Here is a 14,367-nt window from a genome sequence, read left to right as displayed (position 1 = left end):
AGACAAGCCCGAGGGACTGCGCGGTGACAGCTGTCTGGGGGCTTTGAGTAGGAAGGTGTCGTTTCAGGAAGACGGCGGGTTGTCGTGGGCGACCGACATCAGGGGAGGCAAATATTCCCGCAGGCCTTGCTCGAACACCCACCTGCCTCTCCGGCTGGCTTGGCTGAGTTCCCAGTGGCAGTCGGAGCGGCCGAAAGGCAGCCCTGTCTCGGCTCCATCCCCGGGGGGGGGTGGCCAGGAGGAGGGTGGACGCTTCCCTCTGAAGGCCCCCCCGTCGGGAGCTGGCATCCCCCCAGCCTCTGCCTGGGGGCGCGAGCCCCGCGAGGGTCCACCTGCTTCGGCTCCGCCGGCCTCTCCCGTCCAGGACGGTGCTGCCCGGGGCAGCTGGGGCGGGCGTGCTGGGCAGGCGTGGAATGTCTCTTGGAGTGAATGAGGCGAAGGGAAGGTTCTAGCACGGAGGACTCGGGCACCGGGCCAAGCCCCGGCGGAAGGTGTCGTCGCCCCGCCGCCACCACCGTGCCTGCCGGGCTGTTATGGCCAGTTCCCGCACCAGTGACCGTCACCGGGGGAGCCGGGCCAGCCGCCCAGCACGCACTGGGCTGTCGGACAGGGTGACAGCGAGCCCACGTCGTCCAGCTCCAGGCGGGTAACTCTAAAAGAACGTGGCCAAGCAACGGACCCGGCTCGCTCAAAGCTGACACCAAGCTCCCACCACTCGTGACCACAGCTGCCAGCGATAAATATTTCTAGCACATTCTAAACACTTAAGGACATTTGGAAACAAAACTGCCATAGCCTTTACAAGTATCCGATGGAACTGAAACAGTGACTTGGCCTTCATCCTCCTCTATCGTTTAGAGAAATACGTGAACAAGTTCTGCAACAGATGGAAATTTTACTCCTACTGCTGCGGAATTTTATCCTCATGTAACATGTTTCGTGCTTCAATGTCTTTTATTGATCACCCAATCACACTGTGCAGCAATTTCATCCTGAAGTGCCACTTAAAAAGAATTTCTTCGGGTTTGACTTATCATTGCAATTATTTTTAGTTACGCAATTGGCCAAAGAACCTAAACCATGCATGTTTTGGTAAATAATCATTTGACATAAAAATTAAAGGTTTGTTGGAAAGGCATCTCTTAATCAGGTAGATGAGACTTCTAGCTCATGTACCGATGGACAAATATTATTTATTGACAGAATGAAACTAAGTTCTGCACCAGTTCTATTTTTCGTGTCTATAGTTGTAAACATTGTGAAACCCTGTTCCCATTAATACACAGGTGGGAAGAGAAACAACTTCCTGACAACCATCGCTCGGTTCTTGGTCCTAAAAAGAACCATCGCTGTCTATGGGCAAAATTCCGCTCATGCTGCCGGCTGACACCCCAGCAAGTTCTCCTTTGACTTTAGGGAAAGCAAAGCACTGGCTCTCACCTGCCTTGCTAAGACACCTGCTGGTGGTACCGGCACCTTCCTGCTCCAGCTTTGCGGGGGTGGTTTTGGTCGCTGTCATTTCTACCTTGAGTTTTGACGCCCATCTTCTTAACTGCCCGTCTGCTGGGCACCCCAGGAGCCTGCTCTTCCTGGATTTGGCTGGATGGGGTACGGTGTGCCCTTCCTTTGTACTGTGGGGGGACGGCGACGGCGGGGAACTGGCCCCCGTGGCAGGCGTGTGCCCATGAGCCCTGAGCTCCCGTGGCAGGGCTGGCCGGCAGGCCTGCTCGGCCCCTGCTCGCAGCACGGCGCGTCCTCATGTGTCGGGGCTGGCATTCTGCGTCCGACCAGACCCCGCCAATGCTCGGCAGCCTCTCGGGGTCCCAGGGTTCCCAGGACGGGGTCCGGCCTGGCCTGGCCTTTGGGGCTCCAGGCTCCCCTCCCCCTCAGGGGGTGTCTAAGGGGGACGAGAGCCAGGCCGCGGGCACCTGCGCGCTCCCTCCCGATGCGCCCTGAGCCTCGGGCCTGGACTTGACTTTCCAGGCGGGTCGGGTTGCTGATAAGAAGCAACTGGGCTGGGGAGGGCCCCGGGCGTCGCTGACCAGGCCGGGCCTCGGGGCTACAGCCCAGCGCCGGGCGTCTGGCGGCCCCGGGAGCCGGGCTCTGCTGCCGCTCAGGCTGCGGGGCCTGCAGGAGCCGGACGGCCCCAGGCCTCGGGGCCGCGGGGGGTGACCAGGCGGCCGCCCGCCCTGCCCAGCTCCACCGCGCCAGGGCTCAGGCCAGGCAAGAGGTCACGGGCAGCCAGGGTCAGGCGGGCAAGGGGCGGGCAAGGGGCTAAGCCAAAGGGCACACTAGACCAGAAGGGCACACATGCACAGCACACACACAGCACACATGCACGCACACACACAGCACACACATGCAAACACGCACACACACAGCACAGTGCACACAGCACACATGCATGCACACACAATGCAGCACGCATGCACACACAGCACACACATGGCATACACATGCATGCACACAGCACACATGCACACACATGCAGCATGCATGCACACATGCACACAGCACACGCACGCACACACACGCACGCACAGCACACACACTTGTACACACAGCACACACATGCACACACACCACACAAGCACACACACACAGCACACACGTGCACACACACAGCACACACATGCATGCACACCACACACGCACGCATACAGCACACACATGCACGCACACTCCCCCAGAAAACAGAGGCTCGGGGCCCGGACGCCTCGCTGCAGCCTGAACAAGCAGGTGTGAGGGACACGACCACCCCGACGCCCCCTGAGAAAGCCCCCGAAAGCGGAGCCCAGAACCGCCCAACCGCGCCCCCCCACAGCCAGCAGGTCTGCGTCGTCTCCAGCTGCGGCCACGCGTCGCCCGCCTGAAGGGCTGGCGCTGGGGCCAGGACGTGGTCACTCACAGACACCCTCCGGTCCACAGGCCTCCTGCCCACCCCCGCGCTGACTGTCCTGGGTGACAGCTCCACCCCGAGCCCACCTGCCCACCAGGTGCCCCGAGACCACGGCTCTCTCCCTCTGTTCCCACAGGACGCTCACACGTAACCCCGTAAACGCGGGGCCCTGGCTTCCTCACGCCCGAAGCGGGGCTGGGACCACAGCTGCCCCCACCAGCAGCCTGGGGTTCCAACTGCCTCCCCCCGTGGCACTGCAGGGGCTGCCTCGCCTTCCCTCTGGGGATCGGGGACGTGGGCGGGGGAGCCAGAGCCGGCCGACACCACTCCTGGGGTCTGCAGGTGCCCCTTCCCCGCTGCACTGGTGGCTGGGAGCGAGCCACGGCAGGAGAGTTTACACGGTGGGAAGGGGCAAGCACTAGATTCCAGGGCCCCTCGGCCCACCGAGAGAGCTGGAGTTAACCACCAGCACAACACGGGGTACGGGGGTGAAACGCACCGTTCTACCACTGTCAAAGGCCGTCCCGCTCCAAAACTAGACAGGTGACAACTATCAGCACTGGGTACAGCATTAAAACATGCCCTTCTACCACTGTCTAAGGCCGTTCCAGGGAAGCGGATGTGGCTCAAGCCACTGGGCTCCTGCCTGCTATCTGGGAGGTCCAGGGTTCAATTCCCGGGGCCTCCTGGAGAAGGTGAGCTGGCCCACGCGGAGAGCTGGAGCAGCAAGATGACACCACAAAAAGAGACACAGAGGAGAGACAATGAGAGACGCAGCAGACCAGGGAGCTGGGTGGTGCAAGAGATTGAGCGCCTCCCTCCCACTTTGGAAGGCCCAGGATTGGTTCCCTTGTCACTGTAGCGGTTTGATACTGATGAATTCCAAAGAGAAATATTGGATTATGTTTGTAATCAGCTCTGTACCTGGGCATGATTGAGTTATGATTAGGGTGCTGAGTCCCCACCCAGTCCCTACCCCTTGGTGGGTGGGGACTCACAGATAAAAGGCATGGCGAAGCACAGAGTTGAGGGTTTTTCATGTTGGGTTTTGATGTTGGAGTTTGATGCTGAAGCCTTAAGTTGGAGCCCTGGGAAGTCAGCACACAGAGGAAAGAGAAGCCAGCCACACGAAGGAGGGAATGCTGAGACCAGAAAGAATCAAGACCCTGGAAGGAAGGAACCTTGAGCCCAGAGAAAAGCCAGCCCCAGGAACGTAGGAACCCAGGAAGCCTGAACCCTCGCAGACGTCGGCAGCCATCTTGCTCCAAACAGACTTTGGGGAGGGAAGTAACTTATGCTTTATGGCCTGGTATCTGTAAGCTCCTACCCCAAACAAATACCCTTTATAAAAACCAATTTCTGGTGTTTTGCTTCAGCACCCCTTTGGCTGACTAACATAGCCACCTAAAGAGAAAACAAACAGACACAGAAGAACACACAGCGAATGGACATAGAGCGCAGACAACGGGGGTGGGGGGGGAAATAAATCTTAAAAAAAAAAAAGGCCCTGCCACTCCAGGACTGGCCGGATGCCAACCTACTAACCACCTACCAGCACTGGGCACGGGGGAGAACACGCCGTTCTACCAGTCAAAGGCCGCTCCACGCCAAGACGAGCGGGAGAGCACTGCGCGCCCAGGCGACACCCGCCAGACGTCCCCCCCCAGGGAACGTTCCTTCCGAAGGGACTGCTCACGGCCTGGCCTCACCCTGCAGGGACCAACACCCACAGGAGCCCAGGCCCGAGCCCTCTGCGCCATCCCACCGCTAGCCCGCCCAGGGGACCTCCGCCGGCCCCTCCACTCACCTCCTTTACCTGCCCCAAGCTCCCATGACTGGCGAGGGAGACCGCGGGGAGGGGCAGCCAGGGCCCTGGGCTCGTCATCTCTCTACTAATTGCCGTAGAATTCTTTCCCAGGCTACCATCGCCCTGTCCTGTGGGTCTCCTAAGAAGTGTGTGAGGGAAGCGGACATGGCTCAACTGGTAGAGCGTCTGCCTACCACATGGGAGGTCCACGGTTCAAACCCCGGGCCTCCTTGACCTGTGTGCAGCTGGCCCATGCGCAGTGCTGACGCGCGCAAGGAGTGCCCTGCCATGGAACGTGGGAGAGTGTGGGCTGTGGTGTGGACCATTGACCATGAGGTGCAGCGGTGCTCAGAGATGTATTCACCAAACGCAATGAATGTCTCATGATGATGGAGGAGGATGTTGCTATGGGGGGAGGAGTGGAGGGAGGGGGGTAGGGGGTATATGGGGACCTCATATTTTTTAAATGTAATATTAAAAAAATGAATAAAGACAAAAAAGAAAAAAAAGTGCCCTGCCACGCAGGGGTGTCCCCTGCGTAGGGGAGCCCCACGTGCAAGGAGTGCGCCCCGTAAGGAGAGCCGCCCAGCGCGAAAGAAAGTGCAGCCTGCCCAGGAATGGCACTGCACACACGGAGAGCTGACACAGCAAGATGACGCAACAAAAAGAAACACAGATTCCCGTGCTGCTGACAACAACACAAGCAGACACAGAAGAACACACAGTGAATGGACACAGAGAGCAGACAACTGGGGGGAGAAGGGGAGAGAACTAAATAAATCTTTAAAAAAAAAAAAAGAAAAAAACTCGGTGAGACAGAGAGGAGGCTCTGTCCTGGATGCAGGGATGGGACGACAGACCTGGAGAGACGGAATGCCGGAGAAGCTCCGCCAGGGGTGAGGCTGGAGCCCGGGAGGGCTGCCTGGCGGAGGGGGACTGTCGCGTGCAGCTTCACAGGCCGCCCCCGCGCAACCCCAGTGGACACGTTTCTTTACAGACCACGATTTGAGTCCGTCCCCTGAGCGATGCGACGGGGAGGGCGGGAGAGCCGAGGGCAGGAGTCCCACCCCATCATCTCGTTCTTTTCCACTGCTCTGCTCTCCGCACGCAGGCACGCCCTGGCTGATCACGGGGCTCCCGCTTCCTGCCGGCATTTCAGGGAAGAGCGAGGGGCTTCGGGCTCGTCCTGAAGAGCTGGGGTAAAGCTTTTATGCGTTTGTTTTTTCTGAGGTACCAGGCGGCAGGGATTGAACCCAGGACCTCCCATGTGGAAGGCAGGCGCTCAACAGCTTGAGCCACATCCACTCCCATGTGTTTAGTTTTTTTTTTCCAAAGATTTATTTTATTTATTTCTCTCCCCCACCCCGGTCCCCCCATTGTCTGCTCTCTCTGTCCATTCACTGTGTTCTTCTGTGTCTGCTTATATTCTCATTAGGCGGCTCCAGGAACTGATCCTGGGACCTTCCGGAGTGGGAGAGGGGCGATTACTCTCTCACGCTGCCTCAGCTCCCTGGTCTACTCTGTCTTCTTGTTTTCTCTCCTTTGTGTCTCTTGTTGCGTCACCTTGCTGCACCGGCGCTCCGCGTTGGCTGGCACTCCTGCACAGGGCGGCACTCCCGCACAGGGCGGCTTTCCCGCACAGGGCGGCTTTCCCATGCAGGGCGGCTCTCCTGCGTGGGGCCGCATCCCCGTGCGGGCCGGCACTCTGCGTGGGCCAGCTCGCCCTCACCAGGAGGCACGGGGCATAGAACCCTGCACCTGCTATATGGTAGTCGGGAGCCCAGCTGGTTGAGCCACATCCACTTCCCCCATATGTGTTCTTAATTTCCAACATAAAAGGCTGTTTTCACTGGCGGGGGGCTGAAATTCACCCAATCGTCCCACGTCAGGAGCTCCTTTGTTCAGAGACCCTCGGCCTAAAGAAGGCTGAAAGGGAGGCCCCACCTCCGTGTAGGGCGGGCACCGTGGCGACCCCCAAAATGTGGAATTCTGCTCTGCACATCCCCATCCCAACACTCTCAACAGGTGAGGGAAAACTAACAAAGAAACAGACCACGGGGCTGGGTTGGACGCTGCCGGTGGGGAAAGAAAACTGAGTTGGAGCCGAGCACTGCTGACCGCGCCCAGCGCCACTGGAACTCGCGCTCAAAGCTCCGTCCTGCCTTCCCACAGACGCCCCAGGGCGCTCTCAGCAAGGGGTTCAACTAGGGCCAGTAATCCCGACACCCCCAAGTCAGCCCGCCCCCGGCGCCCCCAAGAGCCTTCCCAGAACACCTGCAGGCTGACGCCACAGGTGGGGCCAGGTATGTGGAGGGAGCCAGAAATGGGCGCTGACATGTGCCAGCCGGGCCCTGAGCCTCAGCAGAGTGGCGACTCCTACTCTCTGGATTGCTGGTCTTACCCCGGCCAGCTAACAGGGAGGCGAGGATGGTCAACCCCCACACCAGGGAGCTGAGAGTGCCTACAACTGCAAGCAGGAGAATTGCATCCACCATCCCTGTGGAATCTAAGCCCCCTCTCGATACAGAGGTGGAGTGGACATCACCATCCCAGGGTCCACAGGATGGAGGAATAGAGCATGGACTAGAGTGGACTTACTGGTATTCTACTATGGAACTATTGTGACTAGTAATGGAAGAAATTTTAGAATCAAAGTGGAGAAAGTGGCCACAGTAGCTGCTGAGGGCAGGGAGAGGGAAGAAGAGATGTGATGTGGGGGCATTTTTGGGACTTGGAGTTGCCCTAAATGATGTTGCAGGAACAGATGCAGGACATTGTATATCCTGCCATAACCCACTGGATGGACTGGGGGAGAGTGTGAACTACAGGGTAAACTATTATTCACGTGGTGCAGCAGTGCCCCAAAACGTGTTCACCGAGTGTGATGAGTGTGCCACAATGATGGGGGAGGTTGTTGGTGTGGGAAGAGTGTGTGTTGGGGGTATATGGGAATCTCTTAAATTTTCAATGTAATATTTTTTATGTGATGTATATATCTTCAAAAAAATATAATTTACAAAAGTGATGTGGTGGGGGGGTGGGGAGTGGGGTAAATGGGAACCTCTTAGGTTTTTTTCTTATATTTTTTAATGTAACATTCCTTGTGATCTATCAAGTTTAATAAAAATAAAAAAGAAAGAAACTGCCGCTGAGAACGCGGCTCGCCCGCGCCTCGCTCCAGGGCAGGGGCAGCGCCAGGGACTGGAAGCGGGAGGCGGGTGGGCAGGGCGCCAGCGGGGGGAGTCTGAGCTGGGTGGGTGGTCTCCCAGCGTCCCGCCCCTCCGGGGTCCTGCGAAGCCCGTCCTGAGCTCAGGACCCCTCCCACACCCGGCTCCTTCCGCCCAGGAGTATCTGGGGACTTCCGTCCTCCCCAAATGCGCCCAGTTGCCGACAGCGGATCTTCGGTCACAGCCCGGGAAAAACCCCTTCTCCCTGGACCCGGGCAGGGCACCCCCCGGTGCCCAGTCCACGAAGGCCGCAGAGTGGGCGCTGGGAGCGGCCCGGGCCAGAGAAGGTGAAAACGCAGTTACCGGGCGACGAAAGGTGCGCGGGCTACTTTACAGGATCCTGGTGGCTGTGCGGGTGACGTGGGTCACTCGTGTCACCCGCCCAAGGAGAACGCTGCCAGCAATCACGGAAGCCTCCTGATCCCACGTGTCCTAGCACAGACGAGGCCTGCCTCGTGGCCAGCTGTGGCCACTCGTCCCCTGGCTGGGGAGGGCCACGTGGCGCTCGAGGGGCCTGTGGTCTCTGCCTGCAAAGCGGACGGCGGCAGCCCCGCCCTCAGAGGCGGTGGCGAGAGCCGAGCTCACCGGTCAAACCCCGTGAACAGCGCCCGGCTCGGGGGAAGAGCCGACTACGTGACAGCCACCACCGCCGCCAGCGTGAGGAGGCAAGAGCCACAGGAACCCTTCGGGTGGCATGTGAGATTCTTTCTGAACCCCAAAAAGGAGAGACCGTGTTTGTAAACGGTCGGTTCCTCTGGGTGTGATCGCCTTGGACTGTATTAAACGCAAAGGTTTTAAGGTTGGGAAGTGGACGTGGCCCAGTGGTAAGGGCGTCCGTCTACCACACGGGAGGTCCAGGGTTCAAACCCCGGGCCTCCTTGACCCGTGTGGAGCTGGCCATGCGCAGTGCTGATGCGCGCAAGGAGTGCCCTGCCACGCAGGGGTGTCCCCCGCGTAGGGGAGCCCCACGCGCAAGGAGTGCACCCTTCAAGGAGAGCTGCCCAGCGCGAAAGAAAGTGCAGCCTGCCCAGGAATGGCGCTGCACACATGGAGAGCTGACACAGCAAGATGACGCAACAAAAAGAGACACAGATTCCAGGTGCCGCTGATAAGGATAGAAGTGGACACAGAAGAACACGCAGTGATGGACACAGAGAGCAGACAATGCGGGGGGGGGGGGGGAAGGGAGAGAAATAAATAAAAAATAAATCTTAAAAAAAAAAAGTTTTTATGTCTCCTTGATTAAGTCAGTTTAGGGCTCTGGACCCGACCAGGTGGGTAGGGCATGGCTGGCTGAGCCCCACCCCTGGGTGGCTGATGCAAATGGACACGCACTGGAGAGGCAGAGGAGGCGAGACCAGGGTCGTTTTAGTCCTGCCACGTGACAGGGAGGAGGTCAAACCCGGGGAGGGAGGAGACGAGCCCTGTGCCAGACTGACGGAGGAAGTCCTAGAGACGAGCCCTGTGTCAGGCTGATGGAGGAAGCCCTAGAGACGAGCCCTGTGCCAGGCTGATGGAAGAAGCCCTAGAGACGAGCCCTGTGCCAGGCTGATGGAGGAAGCCCTAGAGACGAGCCCTGTGCCAGACTGACGGAGGAAGCCCTAGAGACGAGCCCTGTGCCAGACTGACGGAGGAAGCCCTAGAGACGAGCCCTGTGCCAGACTGACGGAGGAAGCCCTAGAGACGAGCCCTGTGCCAGACTGATGGAGGAAGCCCTAGAGACGAGCCCTGTGCCAGACTGATGGAGGAAGCCCTAGAGCGAGCGCTGTGCCAGACTGACGGAGGAAGCCCTAGAGACGAGCCCTATGCCAGACTGATGGAGGAAGCCCTAGAGACGAGCCCTGTGCCAGGCTGATGGAGGAAGCCCTAGAGACGAGCCCTGTGCCAGACTGATGGAGGAAGCCTTGTGAGACGAGCCCTGTGCCAGACTGACGGAGGAAGCCCTAGAGACGAGGCCTGTGCCAGACTGATGGAGGAAGCCCTAGAGACGAGCCCTGTGCCAGACTGACGGAGGAAGCCCTAGAGCAAGCCCTGTGCCAGACTGACGGAGGAAGCCCTGAGAGATGAGTCCTGTGCCAGACTGATGGAGGAAGCCCTAGAGACGAGCCCTGTGGCAGCCGACATCTGAGATCAGAAGAAGCTGGGCCCACGAAGCCTTAAGAGGAAGAAGGAAGGAGAGCCCAGGCAGAGCTCACCCGCCATCTTGCTTCAACACGTGGCAGCTGACTTGGGTGAGGAGGCAGCCTTGAGCTGGACTCTTAAGGGCCTTATAACTGTAAGCTTTTACTCCAAATAAATATCTGTTATAAAAGCCAACAGATTTCTGGTCCTTTGCATCAGCACCCCTTTGGCTGACTAATACTCTGCAATCTCATATCACTGCAGGGGGAGAATTCCTGCAAAAGTCTTGGAAGGCAGTTAGACGCGGTTCAAACCCCAGCCACGCTTCTGGCCGGTGGCTCGCGTCCTTAGGCAAGCTCCTGAGCCTCTTTCCCTTACTGCACGACGGGGATAAAGATACACTGTCACCCTGGCTTACTCACGGCGAGTCAACGTCTACCCGGCATGTGCCACCAAACAGCATTTCCTAAATGTACTTGGCTGTGTGGGTACTCTGTGGTTTTTCTAAGCACGGTTTGGAAATGATCAATGTAATTACAGTCATCATTCAGGAAAGATCATCCTATGACAGAAAAAGCCAGAAAAGTACTGGCAAACATAAGACAGCTGTTCTGCTGGCTCTGAAATCCCTCAACACGAGAAACCACCTGCTGTCTGCAAAGTGAAGGCACAGGCGTGCCCGACTCGGACAACGTGCCTGGGTGGGGCCCGTCACGGCTGTCCCCGTTTTGGCCAAGTGGGACGGGGACCAAGGAGCGTCACCTCTCCTCTGGGCTGACAATCTCCACAGCCACACGTCACGGATGCCACCGGGTGGGGCCAAAAAGGGGCCCCGGCCCTTCCTAGCCCTGGGCGAGGAAGGAGAAGAGTTGCCCCAGGGTCAGAAGGGTCTCGAGGGGTCCCTCGAGGGGCAGGAAGGCCGAGGGGACGCCGTGGCCCGTGAAGGCTGCCACAGACCAGCCCTCCCCTCAGCTCTCCCGTGCTGAGCAAGGACGCCCACTCCTTCCACCGCGTCCCCCCCTGCGTCACATCAGACCCCATCTTCCATGCCCTGAACACGATGTCCTTGTGCCCGTGCCCACGGCCGGGTCTCCCCACGCAAACAAACCACCAGCCCTGGCTCCTCTTCCCTCTAGGTGCCTCGGGAAGTCCAGGGGCTCCCGAGCTTCAGACACCCGTCCTTGTCCACCCTGGTGGGCCCACCTTCTGGGGTACAGACCCCTTATCTACTCGGACGGCGCCCCGGGCAGACCTCCCTGGGCAGCCCCTGGAGAAGCCCAGCTTGGAGGGCTGACAAGGAAGGTGCTTCCACGCCAGGGCACACTGCACCCCCCGCCCGGGCCTGCCAGACCCGCCTGCTTTCCCCCTCCCCTGCACCCAGAAGCAGCTTCTGTGCTATAAAGAAACAGTCTAAGGGATCATAAGGCTAAAATTAAATGCCCAAATCCTGCAGTCTTTCCAAACCAGCCCAGGGGGCCCGGCCCTCGGAGCCCACCCTGGCCCTGCCCGCTCCCATGGGTGGCACTTACCAGACGTCAGCCTGAGCTCGCCCAAGCAGCCGTAGGCGTCGGCGACTTTCTCGTACCCTCCCTTGATCACCTCCTTTTCTTCCGGAGCTAGGAGAGAAGCACAGGCGGAGCGCGTCAGCCTGGGAGCTGGTTCCCGCGGCAGCTCTGCCACCCGCCCCCGCCCACGCCAGCAGGAACGCGCAAAGCCACGGAGGGAGGGCGGGTGGCTCCGGGGAGAGCGAGTGGCAGAGCCGCCCGCGTCGGCGCTTCCCCCCGGGGCCGCTCTCCCTCCTGCGGCGCTGACGGCTTCCCGGGGGCTTCAGAGGCCGTGGCAGGGTGGCGGGGGGCTGCACTCGGGCCTCCAGCTGGGGGCAGCCCCCTGGGGCCTGGCTCCCCCTGCCACCCTGCCACGTGCTGTCGCGGGGGCGCGTCACTGCTAACCGCTCGTGAGCCTCGGCCCTGGCTCATCGCCTGCCCCCAAAGGGACACCTGGCCAGAGCCGGCAGCCTGCAGGGGACGGGGGCACAGCGGCGATGACCCTCTGCCCCACGGCAGCCCGGGCCATCCCAGGGCCGGCTGCCCTGACGGCCATCAGCTGCGGTGGTCGTGCCTGAGCGGACACAGCCCGGGTGAGAAGTGGCCGAGGGCAAAAGGGAGAAGGGCGGGCAGCAGGGCTCGAGCCGACTTCACCCCACCAGGGACGTATAAGAGATGACATGGGGAGTGGACGTGGCTCAGCCACTGGGCCCCCATCTACCACGTGGGAGGTCCAAGCTTTGATTCCCAGGGCCTCCTGGTGAAGGCGAGCCGACCCACGCGGAGAGCTGGCGCAGCAGGACGATGCAACAAAAAGAGACACAGAGGAAAGACAATAAGAGACGCAGCAGACCTGGGAGCTGAGGTGGCACAAGAAATGGAGCATCTCTCTCCCACTCCAGAAGGTCCCAGGATCGGTTCCCAGAGCCGCCTAAAGAGAAGACAAGTAGACACAGAAGAACACACAGCGAATGGACGCAGAGAGCAGATGACGTGGGGGGGGGGCAGGAATAAATAAAACTTAAAAAAAAAATAGAGATGACAGACCCCTTTGGCACGAGGGAGGCCGTGGGAGCCCGTCTCAGAAAGCGCTAACGTACAAACATGATGAGCCTGGAAACGGCGCGCTACGTGGCAGCTGCTGGTCACAAAGTCCCCAAGCGGGTGATTCCGTTTCCGAAATGCCAGCCAGGCAACTTCGCAGAAAGTGGATTCGTGGTTGAACCGGGTTGGCGAGGGGGTAGAAGGAGAAGAGATGGGTGTGGGGCTTCTTTTAGGAGGGACAGAAATCGTCTAAAATTAGACTGTGGTGATGTCCACTGAACCCCGTGAACACACCAGGGTGCCCTGGACTGTACACTTCAAATGGGTAAGGGGCTGGGGATGCGAATCACGCCTAGTAAAGCCATCGCAAGAACTCCAAAACAAGAAAAGATTACAAGGAACACCACCTTTATTGAAATCTGGTTATCAAAATATTTTTAATATTTAACACTTCAGCTAACAAAATCTAAAGAGGTCTAATAAGTACTTTAACCTCCAACTATGCGAAAATGTTGCATGTGTGTTCTTGTGGGGCGAGGATTCGGAGTTTTCATCAGAATCTCAAAAAAGGTTGAGCGGCCCTCGAAATGTGAATAACCAGATTCATGAATGACTGTTCCCCCAAAAAACCCCCCAGGAGTTTGTCCAGTGGGTTGTCTACTGGGGGGGGAGGGATGGAGGAGCCTGAAGATGATCAGGAGGCCATAACCCTCCAGGTGAGGTGCGAGACGGGGGAGGAGACAGCGAGGTTTCGGGAAGCCAGAGCAGGAGGGCCGAGTCCTGCCAGAGTTTGCTGGCAGGTGTGTGCATGTGTGCAGGTACATGTGTGCATGTGTGTGCATGCGCACACATGAGTGTGCATTTGGGTGCATGCCTGCGTGCCTGCACGCACGTGTGCCTGTGTGCATGCATGTACATGCGTGCGTGTGTGCATGCGTGCCCGTGGGCATGTGTGCATGTGTGCACCTGCATGCGTGAATGTGCACACACGTGTGCCTGCCAGCATGTGCATGCATGTGCGTGTACGTGTGCATGCATGTGCGTGTACGTGGGTGCATGCGTGTGCCTGCACGTGTGTGTGCATGTGTGTGTGTGCGTGCATGTGAGCTGTACCTTTGAACTTGGGGTCTCGGGCCCTTTGGGAAAGCACTGGGAGGCCCCCGTCCCACTTTCGTCATCGACGGGCTTCAGAGAATTTAGGGCAGCCGGAGGGGAGGGGGTTGCTGGAGGGGAGGGGGCTGCTGCACAAAGGACCACAGACGTAGCAGCTCGAGACAAAACCCCTTAGGGCGTCAGAAGTCCCAAATGGGGCTAAATCCAGGGCACTCCCCGGCAGGTGGAAATCCAGGGCACTGCCCGGCAGGCAGCCGCACCGCCAGGCCCGGGGAGCCCCCAGTTTCCAGGCCGGCAGGCAGCGCCAGGGCGGGGTAACCTGCGCATTTCTCGGCTCCTCACCTCAGAAGACGAGCTGAGAGTCCATCAGACAAAGCCGACACAGAAAAGAGACCAGCCCAGCACTTCACGACAGCCCCGGGCGCCTGGGCCGCTGCCCTCACCTGCCCGGCCTACAACGAGGCGGGCTTTGTGGATTCACTCGCCTCCGTCAATTAACCCGACCGAGCGAAACCAGGCGCCGGGAACCTGCTGACCCCGGTGTCGTGGTCAGATGACCCCACAGGAGAGGGAGCCTGGCCATAGCAGCGGCTGCAGCAACGAAACCGGCCC

The 14,367-nt window shown here is 59.2% G+C and overlaps 1 protein-coding gene across 1 annotated transcript in view; it reads right to left on the bottom strand.

The window, feature by feature from the left end:
* Nucleotides 1–14,367, bottom strand: part of SYNJ2 (synaptojanin 2) — a 128,142-nt gene that overhangs the window by 93,761 nt on the left and 20,014 nt on the right. The window contains 1 exon segment of the mRNA XM_058289618.2: nucleotides 11,584–11,670. Coding sequence (XP_058145601.1) covers nucleotides 11,584–11,670 — 87 coding nt within the window.

This window comes from Dasypus novemcinctus, chromosome 28 (genome assembly GCF_030445035.2).
Source record: "Dasypus novemcinctus isolate mDasNov1 chromosome 28, mDasNov1.1.hap2, whole genome shotgun sequence".
NCBI classification, from domain to species: Eukaryota; Metazoa; Chordata; class Mammalia; order Cingulata; family Dasypodidae; genus Dasypus; species Dasypus novemcinctus.
Note: the sequence above shows the minus strand (reverse complement) of the source record. Positions and strands in the feature narration are given on the sequence as shown.